Genomic DNA, 25,718 nt, shown 5'->3' on the forward strand with positions numbered 1-25,718 from the left:
CCTTGTTCACCTCTACCTTCGAGCGTAGTTAAATTCTACCAAATTTGTGGCGCTGTCGAACACTATGACGTCATTTGTTTACAAACAGGGAGAGGTCAATTGTGGGACATAAACGAAAACGATGAAAGCGTGTTGCACTCTTCCGCAGGTAACTCAAGGTCTAACTCAACTGCTCATGCGCGCTGCGCCTGTGTAATGCTATTTTGTGTCCGAAGTAACTTGGAAGTACTAACTCGTTCTTTTTTTTAAGTAACCCAGTAACTGTGAGTTACGTTTCAGGCTGAAGAACTTTGTTATTAACTTAGTTACATTTTTCACATGGTAACTTAACTTGTAACGAGTTCTTTTTGACGGGTAACTTCTCAATCTATGATCAACAATATGCCTGGACCATACCTTTAGAGACCTGTTGAGCTACCCTTAGGAATCTAAAACTGTTCTTAAAGTGTGGAGATCACCTCATGCCTCTGAGCTTGGATAGTGATGAACATAGAAGTAAAATGCGAGTGAGTTGATATTGGTGAGTGTATACTTGATGTTGGCAACATGCTCCTGCGCTTGACAAAAACACAAAAGATAATACAATACGAACAGCACAGTCACTGGAGCGTCAAAGTGACTGTGCGCTTGTGCCTCCTGAGATGCTTGGCTAGGACAGGACAGGCTAGGCTAGACCTAGCGGCATCGGCTTCGACAGATTAGCAGGCTAAGTAAGTCGTGTTGACAGCTCCCTGTCACATTTAAATTTTGTCGAACGCTCCGTGTCTCGTTCACTTCATGTTTCATTTTCTCCTGACACGTGCGACCTTTGTGGACTGCAGAGTAGCCGCCTACTCTGCGCTTTGGCACAACTTTGGCACAAATGCAGCCAAACGCTCAATGCACGCTCTACAGCGCAGGATGGAGCAGCACCCTGTGATTGGCACACTTTAGCACAAATAGCGCAGCACTTGCATCATTGGCGAGATGTTTGGTACCGAGAGAAGATTATCTTGTGCAACCGTAACCTCTGCTCCTGAACAGATTTTGAGCTTACAGTACGTCAATTAGCCTCTAAATTGGTGTACTTTGCTCTGTGAGTACCATCCTGCACTTGCTAAGGTGCTGCTAGCTAGGAAGTTTCCCATTTTGACAACATGTTTACATCTTTCTCATCATTTGTGTGACAAACACGCAATGTCAGAAATTAGGATTTGTGTGGGATTAAATTAATAGAACTAATGTAATTAATCTAAGCTGTTAGTTATTGATTAATTAAGGTAACATGAGGTATGAATTTCATCTAACTCGATTGCATTTAACTTTCACCCTATGTTTTTACTTGCAGTATATGTTGATCACTATCCAAGATGAGAAGCATGAGGTGATCTCCACATTTATGACCGCTTGTCGATTGGTCTAGGCCTGTTCTTGACGGTCACTGTTAGTTGTTACCTTTGAGGAATCGTAAGCTCTTTGACAACGAAACATGCAGTTAACGCCCGCTTTGCGCTGACTCTTCAGAAGCGGCTGCGGCGAGGTTGTTGAGGTTGGCTGATTTCATGCCTCTAAATTGAGTGGAAAATTGCTCCAGACACAATGAAACTGAAACTAAATGTGGAAAGCACTCATTGCACATCAATGAGTAACCATACATGACCGAGGCCCTGGAATAGCAGGAATAGGATTGCAGAGTTGTGTCATGCTGTGCCAAAACTCAATTTTTCTTGTGCCAATGGCTGCGCCGGAACGCTTCGAGGCACTTCCATCGCTGGGGTTGGTGCTTGGGCCATTTTTCTGGACATTCTTGGTTTAACGAATAATTCTATCTAATAAATTAAAGTGCGGTCATTTTAAATTTCATTATATAAATAGATGTTCAACTGTACCTATCCTGGATGCCAGCAAGTGTTCGTGGCAGGTAGTATCAGGTAGTGCAGCGGGAATAGTATCAGTTACTAGTAAAACTATCAGTGGTAATAATACAATCAATCACTGCATTTGGTATATACACTGTAAAGGAAACAGAAACCGAAAATAAAAGGGTTCCGAAGAGGGCCGCTTGCGGCGCCACGGAGAGGGAACGTGTCACAAAGCGGGATTATATGAATCATCGGTTGACCCACTTCGGCGTGACTTTGGGGCTATAAAAGGCACCCTTCCTCGTCCTCAGGGGAGTGACTTGTCGGGACGCAGAGTTGCTTTGTCGACCGCGGACATCTTGACTCCTCGGCTTTTCTCCCTAGTGTCACGCAGAGCGGGCGACCGGCTGCTTCTCCCTCCGGGGCTGCCTCTGCCGCGATCTGCTCTCTATCTCATTTCTACGTGTTCTCCTTCCCCGGTATTTTACCACGTTACAACACTATTAGGTTCTTTGTTTTCGTGCTTTCCTTCATCAGCATATTCATACTGATGAGCTTGAATCAGTGTTGCAGCCTGTGTTAACTCAGGATTGCGACGTATTTTGAACATAATTTGTTCGATAATGGTACGCCTTTCAAGGCTACCACAAATCTATCATGCTCTTACCGCAGTTGAAGGTGAACATGTTTGACAAAATTGTGTCTGGTCGGGATAAACTCTCGCTGGGAAAAAAGACAAACGGCAGCCAAAGTTTGCTCATGAGAGGGTCCTGACGTTTCGAAGCCTACTGGCTCTCCAGGGGTGACATTTGAAGCCAGGGAGAGCCGCTCTTATACACTTGTGTTCTTCGTTTTATCTACCTGAAGCGAGGCCCTTGACATATAGACGGGGTAGTGATCCAGTTGATTGGTTAATGTTTCCAGGTGTCGATTGAATGTCCCATGACTCAGTGGTTCGACAATAGATGCACTATTTCACGACATATCACACTGCAGTGTACAAAAATTTACCCACCTTCTCTTCTGGTTGTTGGACTCTTTGAAAGTGGGCAATCTCATACACCTGGTTCACTGGATGTACAAAGTATGAATCCAAATGATCCAACTTTTTCTTGCCGGTTCTCCAGCCGGTATCGCGTTCGGAGATTGCGATAATTTTACGCTTGTACAGCTGCCCTAGTGCGTTTGAAGACAGTGTTAGTTTTCGATATCCATACTTTTTGACCAAAGAAACGAAGGATTACGGATGATAAAACCACCAAAAACCTAAATTGTCATTTTTTCAATGAAAATCATGTTTTTTTGACCAGCACCTACCCTTTAAAGGCACAACCTGGAGTCTGTGTGTTGATTTTGAGGCTACAGTTGTATTTCGATAATATTTGTGTCGATGCCCATTGCAAAATTTTATCACCGTTTTTGAGATAAACAACAAAAACAATGACTCTTTTGATAGATGGTAAAGCATGATCGGCAAGTTCTGTCTCCAATGAGTAGCTTGATTGTTTGACAGGACAGAGACAAACAGTGAGAGCTCTAGCTATAAAGCTTAATTATAAATAATTGGCTGCAAAGTTATTTGAAATGCTTTGCACAGTGACTCCGAGCATTATGAGAAAGTTGGTGAAAGTGTTTGGTTGGTTGGGGTCCAGATTGTTGCTTTGAACGTTTAGAAGGCCCACAGCTTTAACTGTGTCATTGTTAAGTGTTCTGACACAGTGATTACTACTTCCAATCGGAGTCGCTCTGCCATGTGTGACCCGAATAGTTCTCTTAAAGCAATTAGCTGGAGCATCAAAACTTCGTTTCTTGTACAGTATAGCGGTGCACGTTTATGACATGCAATCCAGTTGCTGTGCAAGATCAAGCTCCAAAGAAAGCACACATTCTTCGTTTGATATTTCTTTATTGAGATATCATTGTCACTTCAGGCCAGCTTTCACAACCACTACAGTTATGGCATGTTTGATATATGAGGCGTTTCAGAGGAAGGTCAATTGTTTGGTGAAAGCCATAGTTATTAATAGATCAATACAGTTCAGTTCCTGTTCTTTGCACCTAACTTGATGTAACCTTTTATGATGATGATCTCATCCCTTTCACGCTAAATGTTTTGTGACTTGACTGGTACGTGTTTCACATATTCACTTGCGTAAGGTATACAGGGAAGTACTCTTTGTGGCTGTCTGACAGCTAGTACTTCGTTGATGTAGGCTTCTCAGCAAGCAACTCCCTAAACTCATCCTGATTCTCAGACATTATTGTCCTTAGTGTACCTTGTGAACAACAGGCATCTGGTACTTTCGTTAGGGTTGTTTTATTGTGTAAGTGGAATGGGCTTGAAATAATTCTGGGCAGTTCCTCTGAATCCTTTGATGGTGTCTGTGGGGCATGCATAGCTTCTACCTACGACTTACTTCCTCACAATCATCCCCAGTGTCAAGATGGACGACTGTTTGCATATTGTGCTAGTTTAAAAACAATGTTTAAAAGTTGTAACAATGTACTTATACTTGTACTTATGTGACATTACAATTGTCATTAATACTTATTTGCAAATACTGCAGCTTCTAGCTGAGCCTATGGCAGGAATAATGAAAAGAACTCCTATTGAAGCAACTCTCGAACAAAGCCATCAAAGGAATTCCACTCAGTGATACAGCATGGGACAAAACTAAACTTCGAACAGTCAACTCTAGAAGAAAGTGGTAGAATGTTTACGTTGTGTGATGATTTTAGTGATGTGGTGTGAGATAAGATACGAGTTGATGCACACACAACTGCAAGCTTTTTAAACAAATCGCTCAACTCCTAGCCTGAAATGTTGTCAAGTCAAGGTCAGAAAGAGCATAACTAGAAGAGAGAAGAGGATTATACCCTTGTTCTGTATGGGTTCCAGCTACATTGCATGCAATATACGATAAGGGTCCCAAACTTCTGCTGGGTATCCCAGAATTTGGCATATTAATATCTTGTAAGTAAGCAACTTAGTCTCAACGGTAGAGGACTTTAATCTTCTTTTTAAGTAACCCAGCTTTTGCATGGCCTTGGAAGCGACTGTATCAGTGTGGTCCGACCAAGTCAGCTTATAGTTAAATGATACACTTAAAGTGGCTATTAACTCTACCAAACTAGCCCGCTGTGTCCACACCAAACAATGATTTTAACTTGTTGGCTGTGACACCTGTTGTATAGTTGAATCCGATAGGTCCATATTCAACCAATGCGATCACGGTCGCCTAGGCTCTGTTCCACGGTCATTCGGTCTGCCACTGCTTTTCAATGTGAACATGCATTTCTTCTTACTTCATATTTTAGGCTTTATCGCAAGAAAGCATGTGCATAAAGAAAGAAAGGTGCCCGCATGTTTTGTGGCTGAAATGCCTGTGGTGTGTGCTGCCGTCGTTGTCGTCGTCAGAGGCAGAACGAAAGTGAATTGCACCACATTGTAGAAAATAAGGCGTGTCAAACAAATGATGCACAGAAGTACACAGAAATGCACAGTCCCACTAGAGCAGACTACACTGTACCTCCACGTTGGTGTCTGATTGGGTGCTACAATTCTTCAAATCACCTAACAATAGATAGAGGTATCCGGATGGCGGAACGTCTAGGCACCCGTATCGGAAAAAGTGTGTTTTTGTGGTAATGCTGCACCCGTGATGAAGGAGAAGCATTGAATAAGAACTTGTAAACAGTATTACGAAGAGAATAGAATTCTTGTTCTTCTATGATTCGTAGAAGAACAAGAATTGTTCTGCTATGAAACGTAGAAGAACAAGATTACACCTATTACACCCGTAACTGAATAGCTGAAGATAGGAGTACTTACCTTCTTTAAATACTGATGAAAATCAACTTCCATTATTGGAGTGTCTCCCATTTGGTATTGAAATGCTAAAGGTGCATGACATTGTGTAAATGTCATATGCAGTGATGAGCACAAAGTAGTTAAACTATAACTACTAATTACTTGTTTAAAAAGTAGTTGGAAATACTAACCCACAACTTTTAGAGCACGTAGCACTGTTCAGCATGCAGAAATGCCTCGTAAGTGCTTTGGGGAGCAAGGATAAGGGAAGGACGCAAAAAAGACATTTATTTGCTGTAGACATTTATAAGCAGGGATCAGAAACAAAACTGAACCCGATCCGAAAACCACTAAGAACCCATATTTTTTGCTGAACCAGAAATGAACCAAACCAAAATATTTTTTCCTCTCATTGGACCGAACCAGTACTGAACAGAAATAAATTTAGGTGGCTACCGGTTTGTGCAACAGTTCAGGTGTAATGTGTGTTGTGAGAGATAGGAACTATGATAGCTAATTGAGCCGCGTTGCCAAACAGATTCGAAACCGGAACTGAACAAAGCAAAACTGCAATCCAAGTGCGCGAGGTATTTCCTCCTTGCAGCTACTGCATTCCTTCAGTTGCGTTAGTTCTCCGGTCTTTCTCTTGGCTGTTGTAGGCCTCCTTGTATGCGATTTTTGTCGTCCTGCAACCTCAACTTTTCATTTTGGCCTGTGAAGATAACGGCCAGTCTCTGAGCGCGATAGGTGTACACCATGAGTGAAAATAGAGTGTACAGTACGCTACCATAATGTTGCACCTGAAATGCATATCTGTAACATGTAGTGTTGCTGTGGACCACTGCTGTATCAGCAATAACAAAAGTATATATTGTCAGGATATGCATGCTTTTAACCCATGGCAATCTGGTCAAAATGCCAGCACAATGGCAGCAAACCTCTTCAGACTCCCTCCAACTCCATAGCACGGCCCTTTCCTATGTGAGGTCACATAGAAGTGCCACGATGCACTATGGTGAAATCCGAGTAATGGTGACAGAGGTTCGCAAAACACTTTTTCTTTTTGTATTGTGAAGCTGCGCCGTCTGTGATGTGGTGAACGTTATTTACATGGGGATAGTTCATTCTTATTCTGTGTATGAGCTCTGTCTGAAAGGTATAGACTGTGGCATTGTCACGCCATAAGCAATCTGATATCCCAATGGATTTACAGTGATGCAAGTTCATATCACCAGGGAAACGGTTGTAAAATCCATCGGATGAATCCATCCATCCATAAAAACCATCAGATGAATGTTGGCCTGTCCTTGATCCCAATAGAAAGATTGCGGAGCGTCCTGTACCATGAAACTGTAGCTTTCGGCAAAATCCATGAGGATGACACCTTCTTCAGGAGGGAGGGAATCTTTTAGATGTCGAAGGAACTCTCATTGTTGCTTTGCCACATAGTGGTGGTATTTCAATGATTCCAATTGATGCATCAAATGATCTACAGAGTCATCAGGCGGAAGTATGGTTGTTTGAAGGGAGCATCGCACTCCAGTAACCCACTGTTGAAATATCACTGGGCTTTCTTCGTCCTCACAGATTGTTCTTTTCCGTCAAATCAGCAGACAACACTTCCTTTCCTGGACATTTTGAACAATTGTTCTGCATGTACAGACCATCATGTGCAATAGTTCGTGGTGTGTGGCCTTAATGTCGCACACAGTCAGCATCAGCTTGATGTTCTGAAGGACACACGCACATGTAATGTGTGCTCGGTGCACCTGCCAGTACATACCAGTGTGGACGGAGGGAAGCAAACGTTGAAAAGCCTATTTTAAGACGCGAGTTTTCTGTTTTACACATTTTGTAGGCATCATGAAGGTTTACAAGCATCAGCGCTTCTGTCGTCCACGAATATCATCATCTTTTCCAGGCATATTCAACGACACTCTGTCGTCTTGATAGAAGCTCGTGACCACTGTTTTCAAATGGTCAGCCAGTCTTCTAGTTCGCTTCAGTTCTGGCTCACTCAGTGGTCCCAGAGTCCTCCTTAGGTGTCTTCCCTCTCTTGCGATGTGTTCACTTGCCCCACAGAGGTCGCATGCTCCATCTCAGTGGTACAAGGGTAAAGATGGATATTTTTTTCGCACAGGAGGTTGTGCCTTCAAACATGACAGCAGGGACTTGTACTCGCCGGAAATCTCACCATGCCAACCCAACTCTTCCAGAGAAACTGAAACTCCAGGCACTTTCTCGCTTTAGTTTGCAGTTGGCCTAATTTTCTTTTGTCGTAGCTTTCACAGTCCTTTAAGGGCTCCCAAATGGGCTCTGTCGTCTTCGTCCATGTTACACGGCTGTCCAATATTTTCAAATGTGACGTTGGTTAGCTCATTTGTGCGGATAAGACATCCTGCACACAGTCTGTCCCCTGGTACCAGCCTCAGGGAGGGTGCGCCTATAAAGAGCTCCCAAGTTATTACCTTGGTACCACGACATCTCTTCCCATGGGTGCCGAATGGGTCCGCGCAGTTCTTCCATGCGATGTGGGAACTGTACTTGTGCATGCAGACGGTAAAGTGGTGACTGCAGATTGTCTTCATTGTTTTCCATTCTTTACGTGCCCAGAGTGATATTGTCTTCTGATCGAGTAAGCTCAAGTCCTCAAAGTCGACTATTCTTTTCTTCTCAGTGTAGCAGGTTCGGTGGCAGCTAGCGGGTCCAAAGAGTTGAAAACATTTTATTCTAACTCGTATACGTATTCAACAACACGTGAAAATAAATGTACAATACATAGACACCTGTCATAACATGACAGTTTCCTTCCTGCATTCATACGCTACCATTCTTCCCACTTTAAGCAATTACTGAACTAAATTACTACATTGCGTGCCATTACAGCGCTCCTTTGACAGAACTTGAACAGGATTGCATAGCACAGAATAAAAACGCAGTGAATATAATATGCTATGTTGTGTTGAGAAACACTACTTCCTGGTTGTCACGTCTACATGCAATGTATCTGAACTGATCCAAAGTAACTGTTCTGAGTGTGAAACACACAAATAGAAAAACACAACACAAGCTGCAACATTAACAGATAGGCAAATGAGCTGTGGCAAGCTCCACCCCGGGATAAAGTCAACAAGTAAATCACGAAAAGTTGCCTGAAATGTAACATCCCTCACTGGTAGCAGGACAGTCCATGTTCAACCCCTGGTGTTGGCACTGACTGGCCTCCTCATGAATTATTTGGGGAAGTTTCCATATGCCTGAGAACATGAACGACTCATCAACCACTGAATCCTCATGAGGTGATGAGGGCCCGTCATCCCAAAGAGACTCCCTTTCTTGCATGTGTCCTTAGGGTTGCTCACCACTGCAAAAAAAAAAAAAAAAGAATGCAATGCCAAGAAATGGATAGTCATGTTTACTCTGTAATGATTTTGCGCAGCAGAGAGAAGACAGTTGCGAGCATCTAAATTTTAATGAGACGAGACTTTCACGCAGAAGGCCGCAGTCGTTCAGGTCTTGCATCAAGTTACAAAAAAAAAAAAAAAAAAAGAAGAACGAATATATAAGACATGTTGTATGGTAGAGAGCAAGAAGAATTAGGGTTGGTACAAACCTACAAATAAAAATACAAATATATATATAATAAAATAAAAAGGGGTCATGACTCCATCAGTTTCAAACAGACAAGGGATGAGTTGTGTAGTATAATACTACATGAATGACCATAGTGGCCAGGTCAGTATTTGGCACAAAAGGCATTCACGGGTGACACATTCGGGGAAACAGTGCTACAGTGTCTTGCCAACTTCTCCCTTGCCAGCTTAAAACTCATTGAGTTTTACCCCTCTTTATTTTATTATATATGTTTGTATATCTATTTTTATGTCTGTACCAACCCTCGCTCTGTATCTTACAACGTGTCATATATTCTGGGATTTTGTAACTTCATGTTGGACCTGAAGAAGTGCAGCCTTCTGCACGAATGTGTCGTCTCATTAAAATTTAGATGCTCTCAACTGTATGCTTTCTGTTGTGGATCATCTCTATCGTGGGATACTTGCACATTGCTCTTCTGCATACTACGATTTTGCAGTAAGATTATGGACTTTGGATAATATGACTACACAGCACTGCTCAGGTATTTTTGCCTAGTGAACAACATCCACTAAAAATATACGAATGTAGCGTTGCCCACACTAATGCACCAAGTGTAGCGCAAGTATTGTAGAATGCAGGTATTTTAGCATACATGCCAATCCAGTCTCACAATCCAGTGTGAAGTTGTGACAAATAAATAGTTCCCATTTTTCTTAGGCTATCAGAAAACAGACAATCAATTAACAAGAGTATACTGTGTTAACATGAATTATGGGCTATTCTTCAATCAAACATTCACAGATAATAAAGGCACCTTCCTCAGTGGCCGCTGATAACAGTGAAAATTCTAAAACGTTATCGAAGATGACATCAGCTTTCTGGACCGTGTCAGAAAGGATTGTATGTCCAACAGTAATGCAGCTAACAGTAACAAAAATGTGCAAAAGGCAAATTAACTAATGTAACGTACCTTCTATATCAGACAGTGAAGCTCGTACCACCCCATCCACCCACCCATCCACTGGAACCAGTGTTTGTACAGGAAAAGTGCTTGGAACTGGGAGATAGCAGTTATTCAGAATGGCGACCTTTGCTTTCCACTCTGAAAGCAGAGGTTGTAATGTTGAGAATGTTGTTTCAAATGCTTTGTTGATTTAAGAGTGGTGTCAAGATGTCTGCATGAGAGCCCCCATGAAAAGTGAAATATAGATGAATGTTCATATTATAAGATCACGTTGTCATACCTGTTGGTGGCAGCTAGACTGTAACTAATGTGTGAGCAATTTCTTCATGCACCAGATGCAAGCCAGACCCTGCCTTCAGCGTGCACCTGTGGTAATTCACAAGTTTGGTTATCAATACTGCTGTATTGCTAATCGTGGCTATATCAGAGGAAGCGCAGTAGGACATGAATCAATTCATGAAGCTTCCTATTTTCGTACGACTTACTTTTGCTCTCGTTTTCTGCCTTGATCCTCTGCGGCATGCTGTGTTTACGGCTTAGCAATAACATAACATCTGCTTGCCAATGTACGATGCACAGAGAACGAAACGACGAAACCAAGGAAGCCAAGCGGTCAAGCCAAGAGTCAATGCCAAGCCAAAGACAGATAAACCTAGTGCAGTGACGTTGGTGCGCCCTTGCACAGGGTTTGCTGACTGTGAGACAGGCGGGTGGGGAAACTAAAAAAAAATGTTTTCTAAAAACCTACAAACAGGTGGGCCAAGAAATTTCGCGCACATATTCGGTGTTCGCTAATGAACACACAGCGTGAGTATCGCTCAGTTCTGCGGCACTTCGGAATCGGCATCATCTTGGTCTACTTGTGCATACTTGGGTACTGAGCACCACCATTTATTTGTGTTGCAGACGGTTTGCTTTTGTACAACTCGCATGAAAATTATAAGAGGAAGGTGGAACTAAAAGTGCTTTCATGCGGCTATACGTTTGTCGCGTTTGTAATGCAAAATATCCAACTCATGTTGCTATATTGGAGCAGGCAGTTTCTTCTCTTGTGCATGCACTAGACCGGTGCCCACAAGTCCATATTATCGTTTTTGGCATCATGCGACAGGCAGTGGCGTATCGGAGCTGCGCAGCGTGCCATGCCCATGATGCTCACCAACGCTCTTCCTACGCCGGAGAGTACACGCGCCTCCGCGTAGTGTGTTCAGCGAAAAAACATTTTCTCGTGCTCATCAAGAAGTACCTCTTTAGTGTTTTTTATGTTTTTGTTGAGGGTTTCCTTTACCCAATGTATACCACATGACTGTTCTATGGCGACCGCTTCCTTTTCAAAATTGGCCATAAAAACGTCAAACTGTGCGAAAAACTCAGGTTTAAGGTGTACTAAGGCAAAGCCTACTGCATAGACGGCTTTGAAAACCAGCTGGCTTGTAGAACTGGTCCTCAATAGCCACAAAGCTTTCCAGAATTCCAGCTGTGTTATAGCTGTTACGTTAAAAGTGCAGATATCCGGGGCCTTTTAGGGCCCTAAAATTTGACAATTCCCAAAAATTGCTTCTTTCGCACATTTTTCAAACCCAGTCCTCTGTTACAACCCCATAATTATGCGTGTAACGTGATCGATGCACCCGCCAGATTAATTCAAACATACTATGGTTTTCGTGCTTGCCAAAAACTTTGGCCCCGCGTAAAATGACAGGGGCTCAATATTTCCCAGTAAAACTTTGGGAAATGTCTAATCATACCATAGGGAATCCACGATAATTTTTTGGTCCAGTAGCAGCAAAGACAATATCACCCAACGCAGGTGTGTTATCTCTCTCATCAAAATTGGACACACTTTCACTGCTGTGGAATAAACTGAAAAGAAATGTGTGTTGAAATGAGTAGCCACTTCTCCACGTAGTAGCCACGTAGCCAGTGGCCATGTCAGGACAGAGTGCTCTATCAATTACAAATGATTGTGAGGCTGTTGCTTTAAGAAGGACCGTACGCCGAAATCGCTTAGGATTGGTTCTCGGAAGGATGGAAAGAGACACGTTATAATACATACTAACATTTTGCACTGTACATCTTAGGTTTGACCGTATCCCTCAAACTCCTGTCAGGGGTGTGATTGCTGCTCCGATTGCGCACTTTTGTGCTCACGCGAGGTCCTTATACATTCTGGTACAAAACGCCAAAATGTTAAACTTCCTGTGCCACTGTGCGGCCATTCCGACTTTTTCCTCATTTTAAACACCAACAGTACGAAAACAAAGTATTTGCTTCCACTAGCCACCACTAGCTTACACATCCGGCTAACCCAACTGGCTTGGTCAACTGTCCAGTCAGTTCAAGCCATGGTAAGCCATCTATCTAATCCAATCCGAATCAAGCACTCTGCCGTGTGGTGGTCACATGGTTCCGGTTGTGCTTCTCTGATCTCTGCGGGCGCTCTCAAACTATTGCGGTTCATACATAGCCTTGGCATTGTCGAAAGTAACGGGTAATTTTTTTTATTGTAATGTGACCTTGGTAGCTGATACTGCTGCCCTACCCCCACGGGAGAGTCCATTATTATTGTTTATTGTTTATTGAAGTATGGAATTAAAATGACTAAATACAAAGCTTAGGGATGAAATTATGGGTGTCATTAGCACAGGCTAGTATTGACTCCCACAGCTCATCCTCAATAACATTAATTCACAGTCAGATAGAAAGACACTGAGAAGCAGTGCAACGACATTAAAAATATTATCCACATACACTTACACTACAATTTTACAGCAAAATAATTAAGATGAAAGAATGGTTGAGCTGTTCATCACATAGCGACGTAAGCTGCGCACAAAATGCTTGCCATATTTTAAGTCGGATGGCAGCATATTCCACAATCTGATACCATAGCTTTCTAGCAACCGGCTCCCATAAACATTGTTTGCTCGAAAAGGTTTGAAAATAAGACGTTGTACACTCCTGTTATTTCTAGGGCACAAATTAAACCCTGTTGTGCCATGATATTCCCCGGTATTTATTATTTTATACACTAGCTTCAGGTACCAAAAGCGAACTAGATCAGGTAACGGTAGTATGTTAAGTCTCGTGAAAAGGTCTACCGATGGATGCCTCGTGTGAGAGAAAGTTATCAGTCTTAGGCTTCTTTTCTGCAACTTAAATAGAATTTCCTGATAAGCAGGGAATGTATTATGTGACCTGCGTCTCTCGGTCACACTTTCTCTTGATGCCGGCCGGTTGGCTGGCATGACAAACTTATTTTAGAGGGCTTACAGCAGTTTAGTATTTGACCTGTGTTGCACAAAAGAATTTCTTACAGAAGGGTCTTGGTCTGCTTTTGTTTAAGAACCACGTCCTTGTGTAAAACTGTATACATAGATGTAAGCCGCATTGATACTCATTGTTTAGGACTTCTTTTTGTTAAAAAAGGCATACTCAATTCGTGACATTCTGCAGCTCACTAGATCATTTTGTTTTCGTCAGTATCTCAAAGCAAATTCAAAGGCAGTTGTGTCACTGTGCTTTAAACTGCGCTTTTGTCCTTGGAATTGGCTTTCAGTATCCTAATTCTTTACTATGAGTTGGTACGAATGAGAAGAAAAAGGAGCAAAAACTGAAGGATGACATTGAAAATACAAGAATATCATATCGTGCCGAGGATCCCATTGCAAACGGTATGAGATCAACAACCTTTAGGGACATGGAGAGCAGGCAGACCCTCCTATCACAAAGCAGGACCAAGCTTGTAGCAGCCCTGGCAAATCTATAAAAGGAACAGAAAGGCATAGTGCAATAGAAATAGCAACTGAGGCACTTCCCAGGCACTTGATTACTAAAATTTATAGTTTTAGCACAGTTTCTATGTTGTACGCCACTTTAACAGTCAGCTAATTATGAAACGTTTCGTGGGACATTTATCTCGCTGCACTTTTTTCGGTTTATTCAGCTACTCCAAAACTGCTTTTTGCTGCTCCAAACAGGCATTTTCCTTGCTCTGATTTCTGCTCCAAAACTGCAAAGTCTAATCACACCCCTGTCCTGTACAAGGTGTACGAATACTGAGATGGTCAGTGAAAGTGTGCGCTCCTTGACCTTCTTAAAATGACGTTGGGTTTGCAAAATCTCGTGAGTGATCCATGGATGTACAGAATTCCTTTTCTTATATTGACAGGAACAAATCTGCAGATGCAAGATTAGACTAATTTCTCATATTAATTGTGCATGTTGTCTGTTACAGTCAGAGCGTCAAACCGAACCATTTTTCGGTTTGTTTTGTGTTGGGGTTCGGCCGTAAAGGTTTGGTTCCGGTTCTGCTCTGGAGTTCACATATGTCGGTTCGATTAACCGGTTCAGAGGCTGTAAACCCGTTCGGAACGGGTTTGAGGTTCTAATATGCTACAAAATTATTGGTAGCCACTAAAAATGATACAAGATCTCATAGTTACATTTCTTGTGCATCTATTTCTGTTTTTCCACCAACAGGACCCCCTTTCATCCCTTCCCTGAGCAACGTGCCTCCAATCTAGGCAGGCAGAACGCTTGAATTCCCACATCGCCCCACACTACACACCAACCCGAACCGAACTGGTATCCCGAACCGGTAACCGATGTTCCTAGATCGGTTCGGTTTCAGTTCAGATCCAAGATGGCGCCAGTAATTACGGTTCACTTCCGTTTCAGTTCCAGCTGTGGATTAGTTGGGTTAGTTGGTTAAAAAAAATATGGGTTAGTTCCGGTTCTGTGCTAAGCGGTTCTGGTCAATTATTGCAGTGTCATCAGCTCTAGAGTAATCCGTAATGCAGGAGACAGTGGGAGTAATACTACACTCCTTGATATTTACACGTACCAAGACAGCTCTGTGATCAGAAAGACCATCGACAATATCACATTGATATCCCCCGCTATAAATATCATTACCAAGAAAGACCAAGTCAACGGTCAATGTGGATGTAGATTGAATGTGGTCGGAGTGCCAACTACCTGGATTAAGTCCAGGTTACTGGCAAAATTAATTAAAGAACAACTGAAAATGCCTATCACAATTTCCAACTGTGAGAATGCTTCATGACATTGACGGAACATTGAAGTCACCCGTCACAATTAGCTTAGAGCAATGCAGGTGATTCAGGTACTTAAAGATAACTGGCCGATAATATGCGTGCAAAGTTGTGCGAGCGAATAATTTTTAATTGAATGGTGGCAGTTGAAGAAAAGGCGCCAGCAGTGGAACCCGAACCCCCTGATTGCCGATCAGAGACACCACCAGTTACTCTCTACCCTCTTTAATGTATCAAACCACGCTAGGAAACACAGGGACATGCACTCACCCTCATCACTCCTACATTCGCACAGACCAACACACTCGAGGTGGGCATCATCTTTCTCATGTAATGTTGTAGAGGGTGAGCCAACTAAACATCAAAGAACAAACACAACACAAGCTTCGTATAATGTTTGAATAATTTTTGAAAAACACGACACAATATTTGAAAAAATTTTCTTGACGTGAGCACTAGCAGGTTATCTTATGCTACAATATATTTTTCTTTAGCACTGGGCCGGAAAAACTTTTTTGCTGTTCATGCCACATTTTTACGTGAGCAGTCTTACTGAACACAATGCAGCAATTAGTAGACACACACATTTTGCATACGCGTATGTGAAATAAGGCAACTGTGAGAAACGTCAGACAGCACTGCTGTTCACTATGTGTACGGATGAGTTATGTGCTAATGCACTGCAATCTTTCTCTGTGAATTGTATGCAAGAGAATAAAATTGAAGCCAGTCACTAGACACAGTTCAACGGGCTCTAAAGTGGCTGATGTTTGTGGGTCTCATAGGATACTGGAAGCAGGTATATTCCGTACTCAATGTTCATCATTTCGAATGCACTCGCAATGCAACGTAGGAAGAAATACAAGTGCACACTGATCGTGAGGTGTTTGTAATGGGGAGTTCCACCTCAAAGTGACGAATTGATACATTGTAATGACGAAATGTCCCATGGCTCCACCCACAAGCATCCTTACGGCAATCGGAGAATGTGGGTTCGAATCCAACCAATGGTGTCTTTGCTTTAGGTGCTGTTCACCATCTTAATCAGTTTATTACGCAAAATGATCACCATTATCTTCAATAAATGACTATTGACACGTTTGTATGGTATTAGTAAAAAAAATATGAAAGGGCTTGAGACAGGTCACCCCACGTTATCCCAGATAAACACAAAAGATGGTACTTTACACCAATGTGAACCTGCATTGAAAGTTTCGCAGCGAAAAGAGTACCTAATATAGGCAAAGAAAACTGGCACCACTAGTACCGAAACTCATGTGCCTCTGACATCACATCACAGCGCATGCCGCTGCCACTGAAGCAGCGCACGAGAAGTCACGTGTTTGTGGCTGCCAATAGGAAAGGACGCAACTCCCTGACATCGGTGCTTTGCTCAGGAGTGTATCCAAGGGCTTGTATCTCGCTAACTGAGACATGTAGAATTCTTTTTTCTTCAGTATTCCTGCATGCAGTACAACGTGTCCATGATGTAATGAACCACATCTACGAAGCTGTTCCAACCCGTTAAAATACTTCTCAGCTGGCCCTGCAGTATTTGAACCCATGAACCCACAAATGAAATCACATTGCGCCATCGGGAGTCGCGTGACAATGCTCCACTCACTGATTGGCAGGTGCACGAACAACTGATAAAGGTTTCACTCACTGGTGGTTCCTGGTTTCATCCGACTGTCGCTAAATAAAGTTGCCCCCCGCCCCGGCGAGGTGTCTATCCTTATGCATCACAGCCAAATTGGAGCTTCCCACGCACCACGTTGATTGTGAAGAAATGTGGAGAGGGGTGGATCCCGCAATAATGTTTGCTTATTTAATTGGATGGGATGAGGGTGACGTTTTATGGCGATTCGGAGGAAGGAAAGAGGAACCTCAGAACTGGCACCTTTATTCGTGCTTTAATTACAAACGGCACAACGGGTGAATCACTTTTGCATTATTCAAATGATGACTGAATCTTTCATATCGCGAAGAGATATTTGTGCACTTTAGTGCCCCTTTCACAATCATTGGCTCTGCATTATTACATATTAATTTATTTTTTCACGTACAATGTAATCAGGATTTGAAGGCTTTATGTCACACTGTGTTCACTGCTGTTCAGGTTTTGTTCTGTGATAAAAGAAATTATAACATTTTGGATCAAAATAGGTTGTCTCAAACAATAGTTGCCTTACTGTTTTCATAATGCTGTGGAGAATAATCTTAAGAAGTAAAGTTCAATATAATGGAAAGTAACTGTTTTGATGCTGGAACATCCAAACAGACGAACACAACAAAAGCCTCAAGGTGCCTAAGAACATGGAAGATTAAAATATGCACGACTGCCATATTTTCAGTCTTCAAGGTTGAGTAGTGAGCAGTGGAATGCCCAAATTTAGTGCATCCGTTTTCAGTTAAATTTCCAGTTATTAAATTTTACAGTTTAATTGTATTGGCCATCTGGTTTCAGTACTATTTGTCGTAGGAATTCACCGTGCCTTCACAATGCAATATCCCTGATAATTTATCATTCGATTACAAATTTTAGTGAAAACCTTGTGTATGTCCATGGAGTGGCTGAAAGTGTCATCTTACAATTATCTGTTAACTTCTCTAAAAAGCTACTGTCTGCCCCTTGTTTAATCCTTCTTTTCAGTACATGAGTAATCACTTTGTCTAATTTAATTGTTCCCCAGTACTATCATGCTCGGACAGTTCTTACGATACCTGTGTTCTGGAATGATGATGGAGAGAGACTCATGAAGACTGCTTTGTAGTGCATCTTCCTCAATGTTTTTATTGCCTTTTGCAGGTGTGCAGTTTGATGACGACAACCCAGATGTGGTGCACTTTGTGGCATCATCCGACATGGGGAACGTGTGTCACACAGTGCCTTCTATTCATCCAATATATCGCATCAAAGCAGACGGACCTAACCACACACCTGAATTCACCGAAGCAGCTGGACAGCCCTCAGCCCAGGAGCCAACTCTTGTGGCTGCCAAAGCAATGGCCCTCACTGCTCTGGAGCTGTTTAGAAAGCCTCAGTTATTGCCTGCCATTAAAGAAGGCTTCAAGAAAGATATGGAAAGGTCACTTTCACTATAGCACTGGGTCTGACAGTGGAAGTTTTTAGGCCTGGAGTCATAATACGAATAATATCTACATAACCATTAAAAAACAAAAGACTCAGTTGTTTGTTGGGGGAATTGGAGTTTTATACATATGCATCTCTAGTAATAAATTCTGATGAAAATTGCATCTGGTATCAGTATTGGAATGATGTGTGTAATACTATTGTCATAACAAGAATCCAGAAAGCCGTGACATTCATACCGTAATGTAATTCTGAACTGCACTGATCCAGTTTATCCACAGCAGATGTGTACAGAACAAAGGCCTACGAACAAGTGTGATGAAATGTGTTAATGTGTTTTAAAATTCGTAATTCAGGGTAAAATCTGGTGCTATCTATGCGTTTGAGTGTTTTCAGGTTATTACGTTTTGTTTCTTCCCAGCAATCTGCCTTAGTCAAACGTCAAATTAGTCAAATGTTCACGCATTTTGATTTATACTGACACTTTTACATGTTGTTACATCAAGTATGCTTTGCATAGCATGCTCTTGCACTGCAATATTATTTACACCGACGTACATGCAAATTTCCAGCAAATAGTATATGCTGACTTCATCACAATACTCCGTAGATAGCGAATAAAGAGACTTGTCAGCCAGTTAAACTTCCTCCAGTGGTTAAAAAGAGAGAGGTGAAAAGCGATGCTTTGTTACACGGAGTGAGATTACATAAGATGTGCACAGGTTGGAAACCGAAAGCAAAGTGAGAACAGAAGGCGAGAATAGTGAGAGTTCAGAGACCGAGAGCAAAGCTCCCCCGCAGGTTTCGTCTTTCAGGTCCCGTGTTTATAGACAAAAGGTTACGCGCACATTGCACCGGAAGAGGCCCCGAGGAACCCAGGCTGTTGCGATGTCTCGTCTACGAGAATAAAAATGGAAATTGAGGAAAAACACAGTTCAGTATGGGCAGAACATAGTATGTGGGTGATTCCATCTCAACTCAGGCAAGGTGGTCTGGGCACCATCAGTAATTTTTATTTAAAAAATGTACGTTGTAGCCTGGCTCAGATTGAGAAGGGAACAGCGCGTATTTTTTCTCTAGTTTCCGTAGTTCCTGAGAAAAAAAATCGGAAAGAATAGGGCAGATCCGACGCGCTTTCAGGCATAGCGATTTTGGCATTCAGTATCTTTCCCACGAACGTGTTCACGGCTTTGAATTTTTTGAAAGGCCGCGAGAAGTTCACTGGTCGATATTCGCGTTTTTCGTGACAAAGCGGACCGCAGCACTTTTCTACCCAAGGAGACATCCCTCAGCTAGCATTGAAGCATAGACCAGTGTTTCCCAAAGTGTGGTCTGCGGACCCCTGGGGGTCCGCGAGAGTGTCCGTGGGGGTCCGCGACCGTCTCTCACATTTCAGTGAGGATTTTCGTCCCCACAAACACGCGCTCGTACATGCTGCCCGATTTCCAAACACCCAGAACTTCCAAAATTGCTACAAGCATGCTTCAACGGCTAGCTTCTAATTTCTGATAGAAAAGTCCTGAAATGCACATATGTCCGAGTCATACACATACAAACAAGAAGAAGAAACCAGTCCGGAATCGTTTCTGAAGCTGTATCGAAAGCACGCAGCAGCTGACGAGGTTGCTGGTTATGCACTGGCTAGCATGGGAAATACAGTTCGTCATATCGTTTTGCTTCGAGTTCGAACTGACTGAGAGTGTTCCTGTGTTTAGCGCATTTTATATTTGGCAGCCTGGGGACCTCTTGCAGAGATGGTGGCACTACAGATGATACCTCTGTTTGGTATTATCAATCTTGAGAGATGACATTAGTTTCGTTCCTCGTTATACCCTGTCGCGCATATTAAACTCAGTCTGCAATGCAGTGTACACAGCGCGTATCCCGGTATATTTGTGTGTGTGTGTGGGGGGGGGGTCCGTGAATTGGTTCTCATCGCTTCCGGGGGTCCGTCACCGCCAAAAGTTTGGGAAACGCTGGCATAGACAACGGTTTCTGTGTCTGTCGGCGAGTATGCTTTGCCATGTCATGAGCCGCCACCGCTGCTAATGAACAGCGAGGAGAGCAACAAGATTAGCGCCACCCACACTGGAGCCGTATGTGGCTTCAGGTACAAAACCCAAGTTAGTTTGGAGTCATTACGAGAGTGAGTGGTTCCTGTACCTGTTGCAATAGTGATTTCGTTTGTAACAGCTGTGTTTTGACACTGCTGCGAATCGCGTCAAGCGCGAGTCGGTTTATCTTTACCACAACTGCTAATGTAACCAATCAAATGTAAACAAATACTGACTCATCTTTACTGGCATGATCTAGAGAGATGGATGTAAACATCGAATTTTCATGCAGGTACACATACACTCAATCTACATTTCTCTATATAGTGTCCTTGTGAAGCCGTCGTGCTGCTTTCGACGTCCTGGGGAAAATATTTGACTCTTTGGGTTCTCAAATGGCAGCACGAACAGCACGGGCGGCTGTCACAAGAAAAGCGTGAATATCAACCAGTTAACTTCTTGCATCGCTTGCACGGTCATTACGCGCACCACAGTCGGACACTGAAACTTTGGCACGCTCTAACTTTTATTCTGTAAGGAAAAAACCTTCGACTTTCTGTGCACTCAAATACCATATATAGAAGCATTTGCCTACGAAGTTTGAAGAATTTTCGAGGTGGGGTTTTTGGATATGAGCGCTCAAAAACCACATTTTTTCATATGTCACGTGTTGTAGACGCCTCCATGCATGACAGCAACCTGGCCTAGACTCCTAAATTTGATATTGAACTACAGAGCTCAGTCTCCACTACACGCCGCTACCTTTCTCATTTCACTGGCATGTACACATGTGCCGCAATAGCTGTAAGAGTATGAGCGATTTTCATCGTCACCACCAACTTTGCTTATTTTTAGCTGCAAAATAACAGAATCTCCGCCAGAACTAAACCCAAGCACTCGAAGACAACATAGCTGAAAGTGCGAGGAAAACAATTCAAAGCCGCATTGGTGAACGCATTGGAAAGGCACTGAACGCCAAAGTCGCCATGCCTGAAAGTGCGTCGGATCTGCCATATTCTTTTGGATTTTTTTTTTCTCGGGAACTACGGAAACTAGAGAAAAAGACTTGCTGTTCCATTCTCAATGTGAGTGAGCTACAACATATACTTTTTCAATAAAAATCACTCATGGTGTCCGGACCACCTTGCCTGTGTTGTTTCACATCTGGTACAACGTGATACATTGTGAGAATTCAGGGAGAAATTGGGTTTAACCTGGATAAGTCAGACCATAAACAAACGCCAAAATTGACAGAAAAATTTTAGCTTGGTTCTTTGTCGATAAATCGTGAAAATAATGAAAACGTTTGAGCAAGAACAGTTCCAATGATACTGCTAGGCATCTTATGAAATGGACAACATTTCCTTGAGTTTTAGGAAACTAGAGGGCAAGGGGCACGCCAAAGAGGACATGGAGACTTGATATACATAGGCACGACATGCATTGTTGTCATTTCGCCTTTAGTCGCTATAATCCCGACAGTTTAAAAATATGACAAGATAGGGTGTTGACGTCGTGTCGAGAATTATTTACTGTAAGAGTGGTTAATTGCACATGGAATGATAATTCACACTTTTCGCATGAGCAAACAATTTGCAAAATCATGTGCCCATGAAATAGATTATGCCAATTTTAGGCGCTGAGCATGCAATCACTTGTCACCGAGACAACTGAGCCTAGAACACGATTGTGGAGGGCTGCTATGAAAGAAAACATTGCTTTATTCTTAATGGGGTTCTTGAGAATCAGCAATACCAACCTTATGAAACCCAGAACTGATGACAGCTGTACGTGTTTCAAGTGACCAAAATGTGTCAGTAAGCATTTAGGCATGTACAAGCTTTAAGACACTTGCCCCCAGGTCCATCTTCGCAGTAGTGGCACAACCAGAGTCCTTTATCATGCTCTGCACACCTTCAGGGCACAGCTTGGGACAAAAGTTTACGGAACACTGCACTACCATATTTCGTCAAAGCAGCGACCTCCTGCAACATATCAGGAAGAGGTCAAATAAGAAACGGCTGAATGCCTATCTTGTCCATCTCTCAGTTGCGCTCCTGTTTGCTGCTAAGGTGTTGCCCTAATGGAGATGTGCAGCACCCTGGTGTTCCGTAAACTTTTGTCCCAGCTGTACCAACATACGAAAAATATGAAAACATACCCTATTCATCACCTCACAATTGTTGTTGTCCTTCATTTTCGTCTTGGATATACTGAATATACTGTTGTGCTGTCCAACAGTGAGTGGAAGGTCTCTGGATATAGCGTGCACAGGTTCGAAGTAGCACAAGAGTGCCATTGCATCTTCACAACTGGTCGCAAAATGGAAAGTGTCTGGCTTGCATTTTTAACAGCTTGACTAACCTTGCAGCTTGCTTTTACTGAAACAAATTTGGGAGCTAAAACGTTCTTACACTTTTTTAGCACTCCACACATACATGACAAAAGCTTCGAAATATGTCATACCGGCAAGATCTTGTACAGAGTGGAAGATATAAAGTATTTTATCTGGAGAGAACACCCTAGTAGTCCACATTGTTGCTGTGACGTTGGAGCAACATTACAAATGTTGTCCAGTGTGGAGCAACGTTTTGCAACATTCGTTAACATTATAATATTACCAAAAGTGGGCCAACGTTACTATCCATTTTACAATGTTCCTGCAACGTGTCAGTGCAATGTTTCTCCAATGTTGCTAGGGAACAATGTCTGAACGTTCCTCAGTCACCTTCGAGCAACGTTACTCGTCCAAACACCTGACCATACCCTATAATCTAGCAATATTTTGCAAGAGAGCTGTGAAATTGTCACCTCAAACATCGCGCGAACGTGGGTATTGTTCCCTCGAAAATTGTTGCCAGAAATAATGCTGGAGAACATTTCCGCAACATTGAGACAGCAACCCAGCCATATTCCGTCGGTGTCGGCACAGTTCCCCCTCAAGTCGGCCCAGGACACATACTAACCCCCCTGTCCCCTGCTCTTTCCTGCTCTCCTCCCTCCATCTGTCCACATCTGTACGCCGCTCATAGCCACAGTTGCCTCGCGGCGCTAACACCGAATTTAAAAAAAAATATTTCGTCAATGCAAATAAAATATGGACAATAGGAACAATCCGGGGTAGTTGGGATAGGGTCATGATGACGAATAGCAGCAAGAAGACAAGAACAGGGTAGAAGTAGACAGGACAACTGCAGACATGGAGGCACCATTTGTGTTCTGCTGTTTTGACATTCAGACAGCATTACAGCCGTATTCTTCCTACACAAATGCAGTATTGAGGCAACATTTGTGTTATGTTGCTGCAACATTGAGACAGCATTGCAGCTATGTTATTTCAGCAAAAATACAATATTAAGGCAACATTTGTGTTACGTTGCTGTAACATTGGGACAGGATTGCAGGCATATTTTTCCAACAAACGTATATAATACTGAGGCAACATTAGTGCCATGCTGCTGCAACATTGAGACAGGATTACAGCCAGGTTTCTCCAACACAAATACAATATTGGGGCCACATTTGTCTTATGTTCCTGCAAGAGACAGCATTACACCTATATTTCTCCAACACAAATACAATGTGGAGGCAACATTTGTGTAATATTTTTGCAACATTTGCAAAGCGTTACAGCGATGTTTCTTGGAAAAGAAATATGACATTTCAGGCAAGATATTCATAATGCGTCCAGGTTTTGTGAGGGGGCCTCATGTATTCCTCTCAGTTTATATCCCATGTAGTACAAGCATGACATGGTACTTGACTGAAAGAGGTGTTAGGAATGTTATGGGGTATACTTGACTCGTTATAAATAGATTGTAGCTGCATCATTGTCAGCGTTACAAATGTTTTATGCCCCGCTACAGTTAATGAAGGTACCCCAACAGTTTGTGTTTCAGTATATGCTCCATTAAGGAGGACACCGAAGCGGTCTCCCCAGCAGAGTCTACCTCTATAGGTAGCTCTCCTGCTTGATGTCAATACGGGTCTCCCCCACCCCCAGTCAGGCTTGGAAGGGGCCAGTTCATATGTAGTCAGCCATGCATCTGGCTTCCCACGCATTGAAAAAAAATGTGTACACACGGTGCCGCAAGGTTGTTGCAGTGTTGTGCATGCGTTGCTCATGTGTTAGAAATGAATGTTGCATGTGGAGTTAGTCATGGACATTAGTGATGTTCGGGCAACGTTGCAGTATGACATTGATGAAATATTGCCATACCATATGGTGCTACTTGGGGTGCGTTCAACAAATATGAATGTAACGCTTTACAATGCTGTGGGAACATCGCATAACCTTTTGCCTAAGTGTTGCGTTATGTTAAAGAAATATGGCTGTAACACTGTCATAATGTAGGGAAAGCATTACCCAAATGTTGCCACAATATCGTGTGTGTGTTGAAGAATATTGCTGTAACAGTGTCACTATATTGTGGAAACATGATGGAAATTTTGCCTCCATATTGTCTTTGTGTAGGGGAGACATTGTTCTAGTGCTGTCACATTGTTGCAGAAATGTTTCGCAGCAATGTTGCTGCAACAGATTTGCAAGAGGGCATTAGCCACGTTCCTGCAACATTTGAGTAAAACATTACCACGACGTTCTGGCAACAAATTGTGCTACTAGGGCTCATGCATGTCCCTATGGTCTATCCACCATACATGACGGTCTGTCCCATGTACTAATATTAGACCCGTGCGAATAGCAAAAATTCCATTGTGAATCAAATCTGAATAATTTCTTCAGAAGGGGAATCAAATTCGAATAATCAAAAAAGGGCCCAGTGCGAATAATTTCGAATACCTCATGGTGAAATATTTTGTGGTGGTGTGCTCATTCGATGATGTTGTGCTCCAAGCTTGTGAGCCTTTTCATGCAGCATAGGTCCCTCCGTGTTGTGTATGGTAGTCTGTGTCAGTGGGATGAACTGCATTGAGGATTAGTAAACATACATGATCCATGCAGCCTATTTTGTGCGCATCTCATTTTTATGTTTACATCGTGAATTTCCTGTAGTACTATTTTTTAGAAACTGCACATGTTTCCATCTGTTACTCAATGTAACTGAAAGTTCGGACTACATTTCCTGGAACATGCAGTGCACAGAGTACAGTGTTGATAATGAGGTCACAGAAGTTGTAGACCTTAGTGACAGAATACTGTAAGCAATGTAAAGCGGGCTTCACCTAACTGCATGTAATTAGGCGAAGCCCACTTGCAGAATGGCGATAGCAATACCTCGCTTCAGTACTATTCGAAGAATATTCTAAAATTTCGAATTATCGAAATAGGTTGCGAATAG

The 25,718-nt window shown here is 42.6% G+C and overlaps 1 protein-coding gene across 1 annotated transcript in view; it reads left to right on the forward strand.

Moving 5' to 3' along the window:
• LOC135373059 (xaa-Arg dipeptidase-like) overlaps positions 1-18,528 on the forward strand; it is a 41,767-nt gene extending 23,239 nt beyond the window's left edge. Inside the window, exon 6 of the mRNA XM_064606363.1 lies at positions 18,080-18,528. Within this exon, the coding sequence (XP_064462433.1) occupies positions 18,080-18,375 (296 nt within the window). The 3' untranslated portion in view covers positions 18,376-18,528. The remainder of the gene's footprint in view (positions 1-18,079) is intronic.
• The last annotated feature ends 7,190 nt before the right edge of the window (positions 18,529-25,718 follow it).

Source organism: Ornithodoros turicata, unplaced genomic scaffold, assembly GCF_037126465.1.
Source record: "Ornithodoros turicata isolate Travis unplaced genomic scaffold, ASM3712646v1 Chromosome20, whole genome shotgun sequence".
NCBI lineage: Eukaryota > Metazoa > Arthropoda > Arachnida > Ixodida > Argasidae > Ornithodoros > Ornithodoros turicata.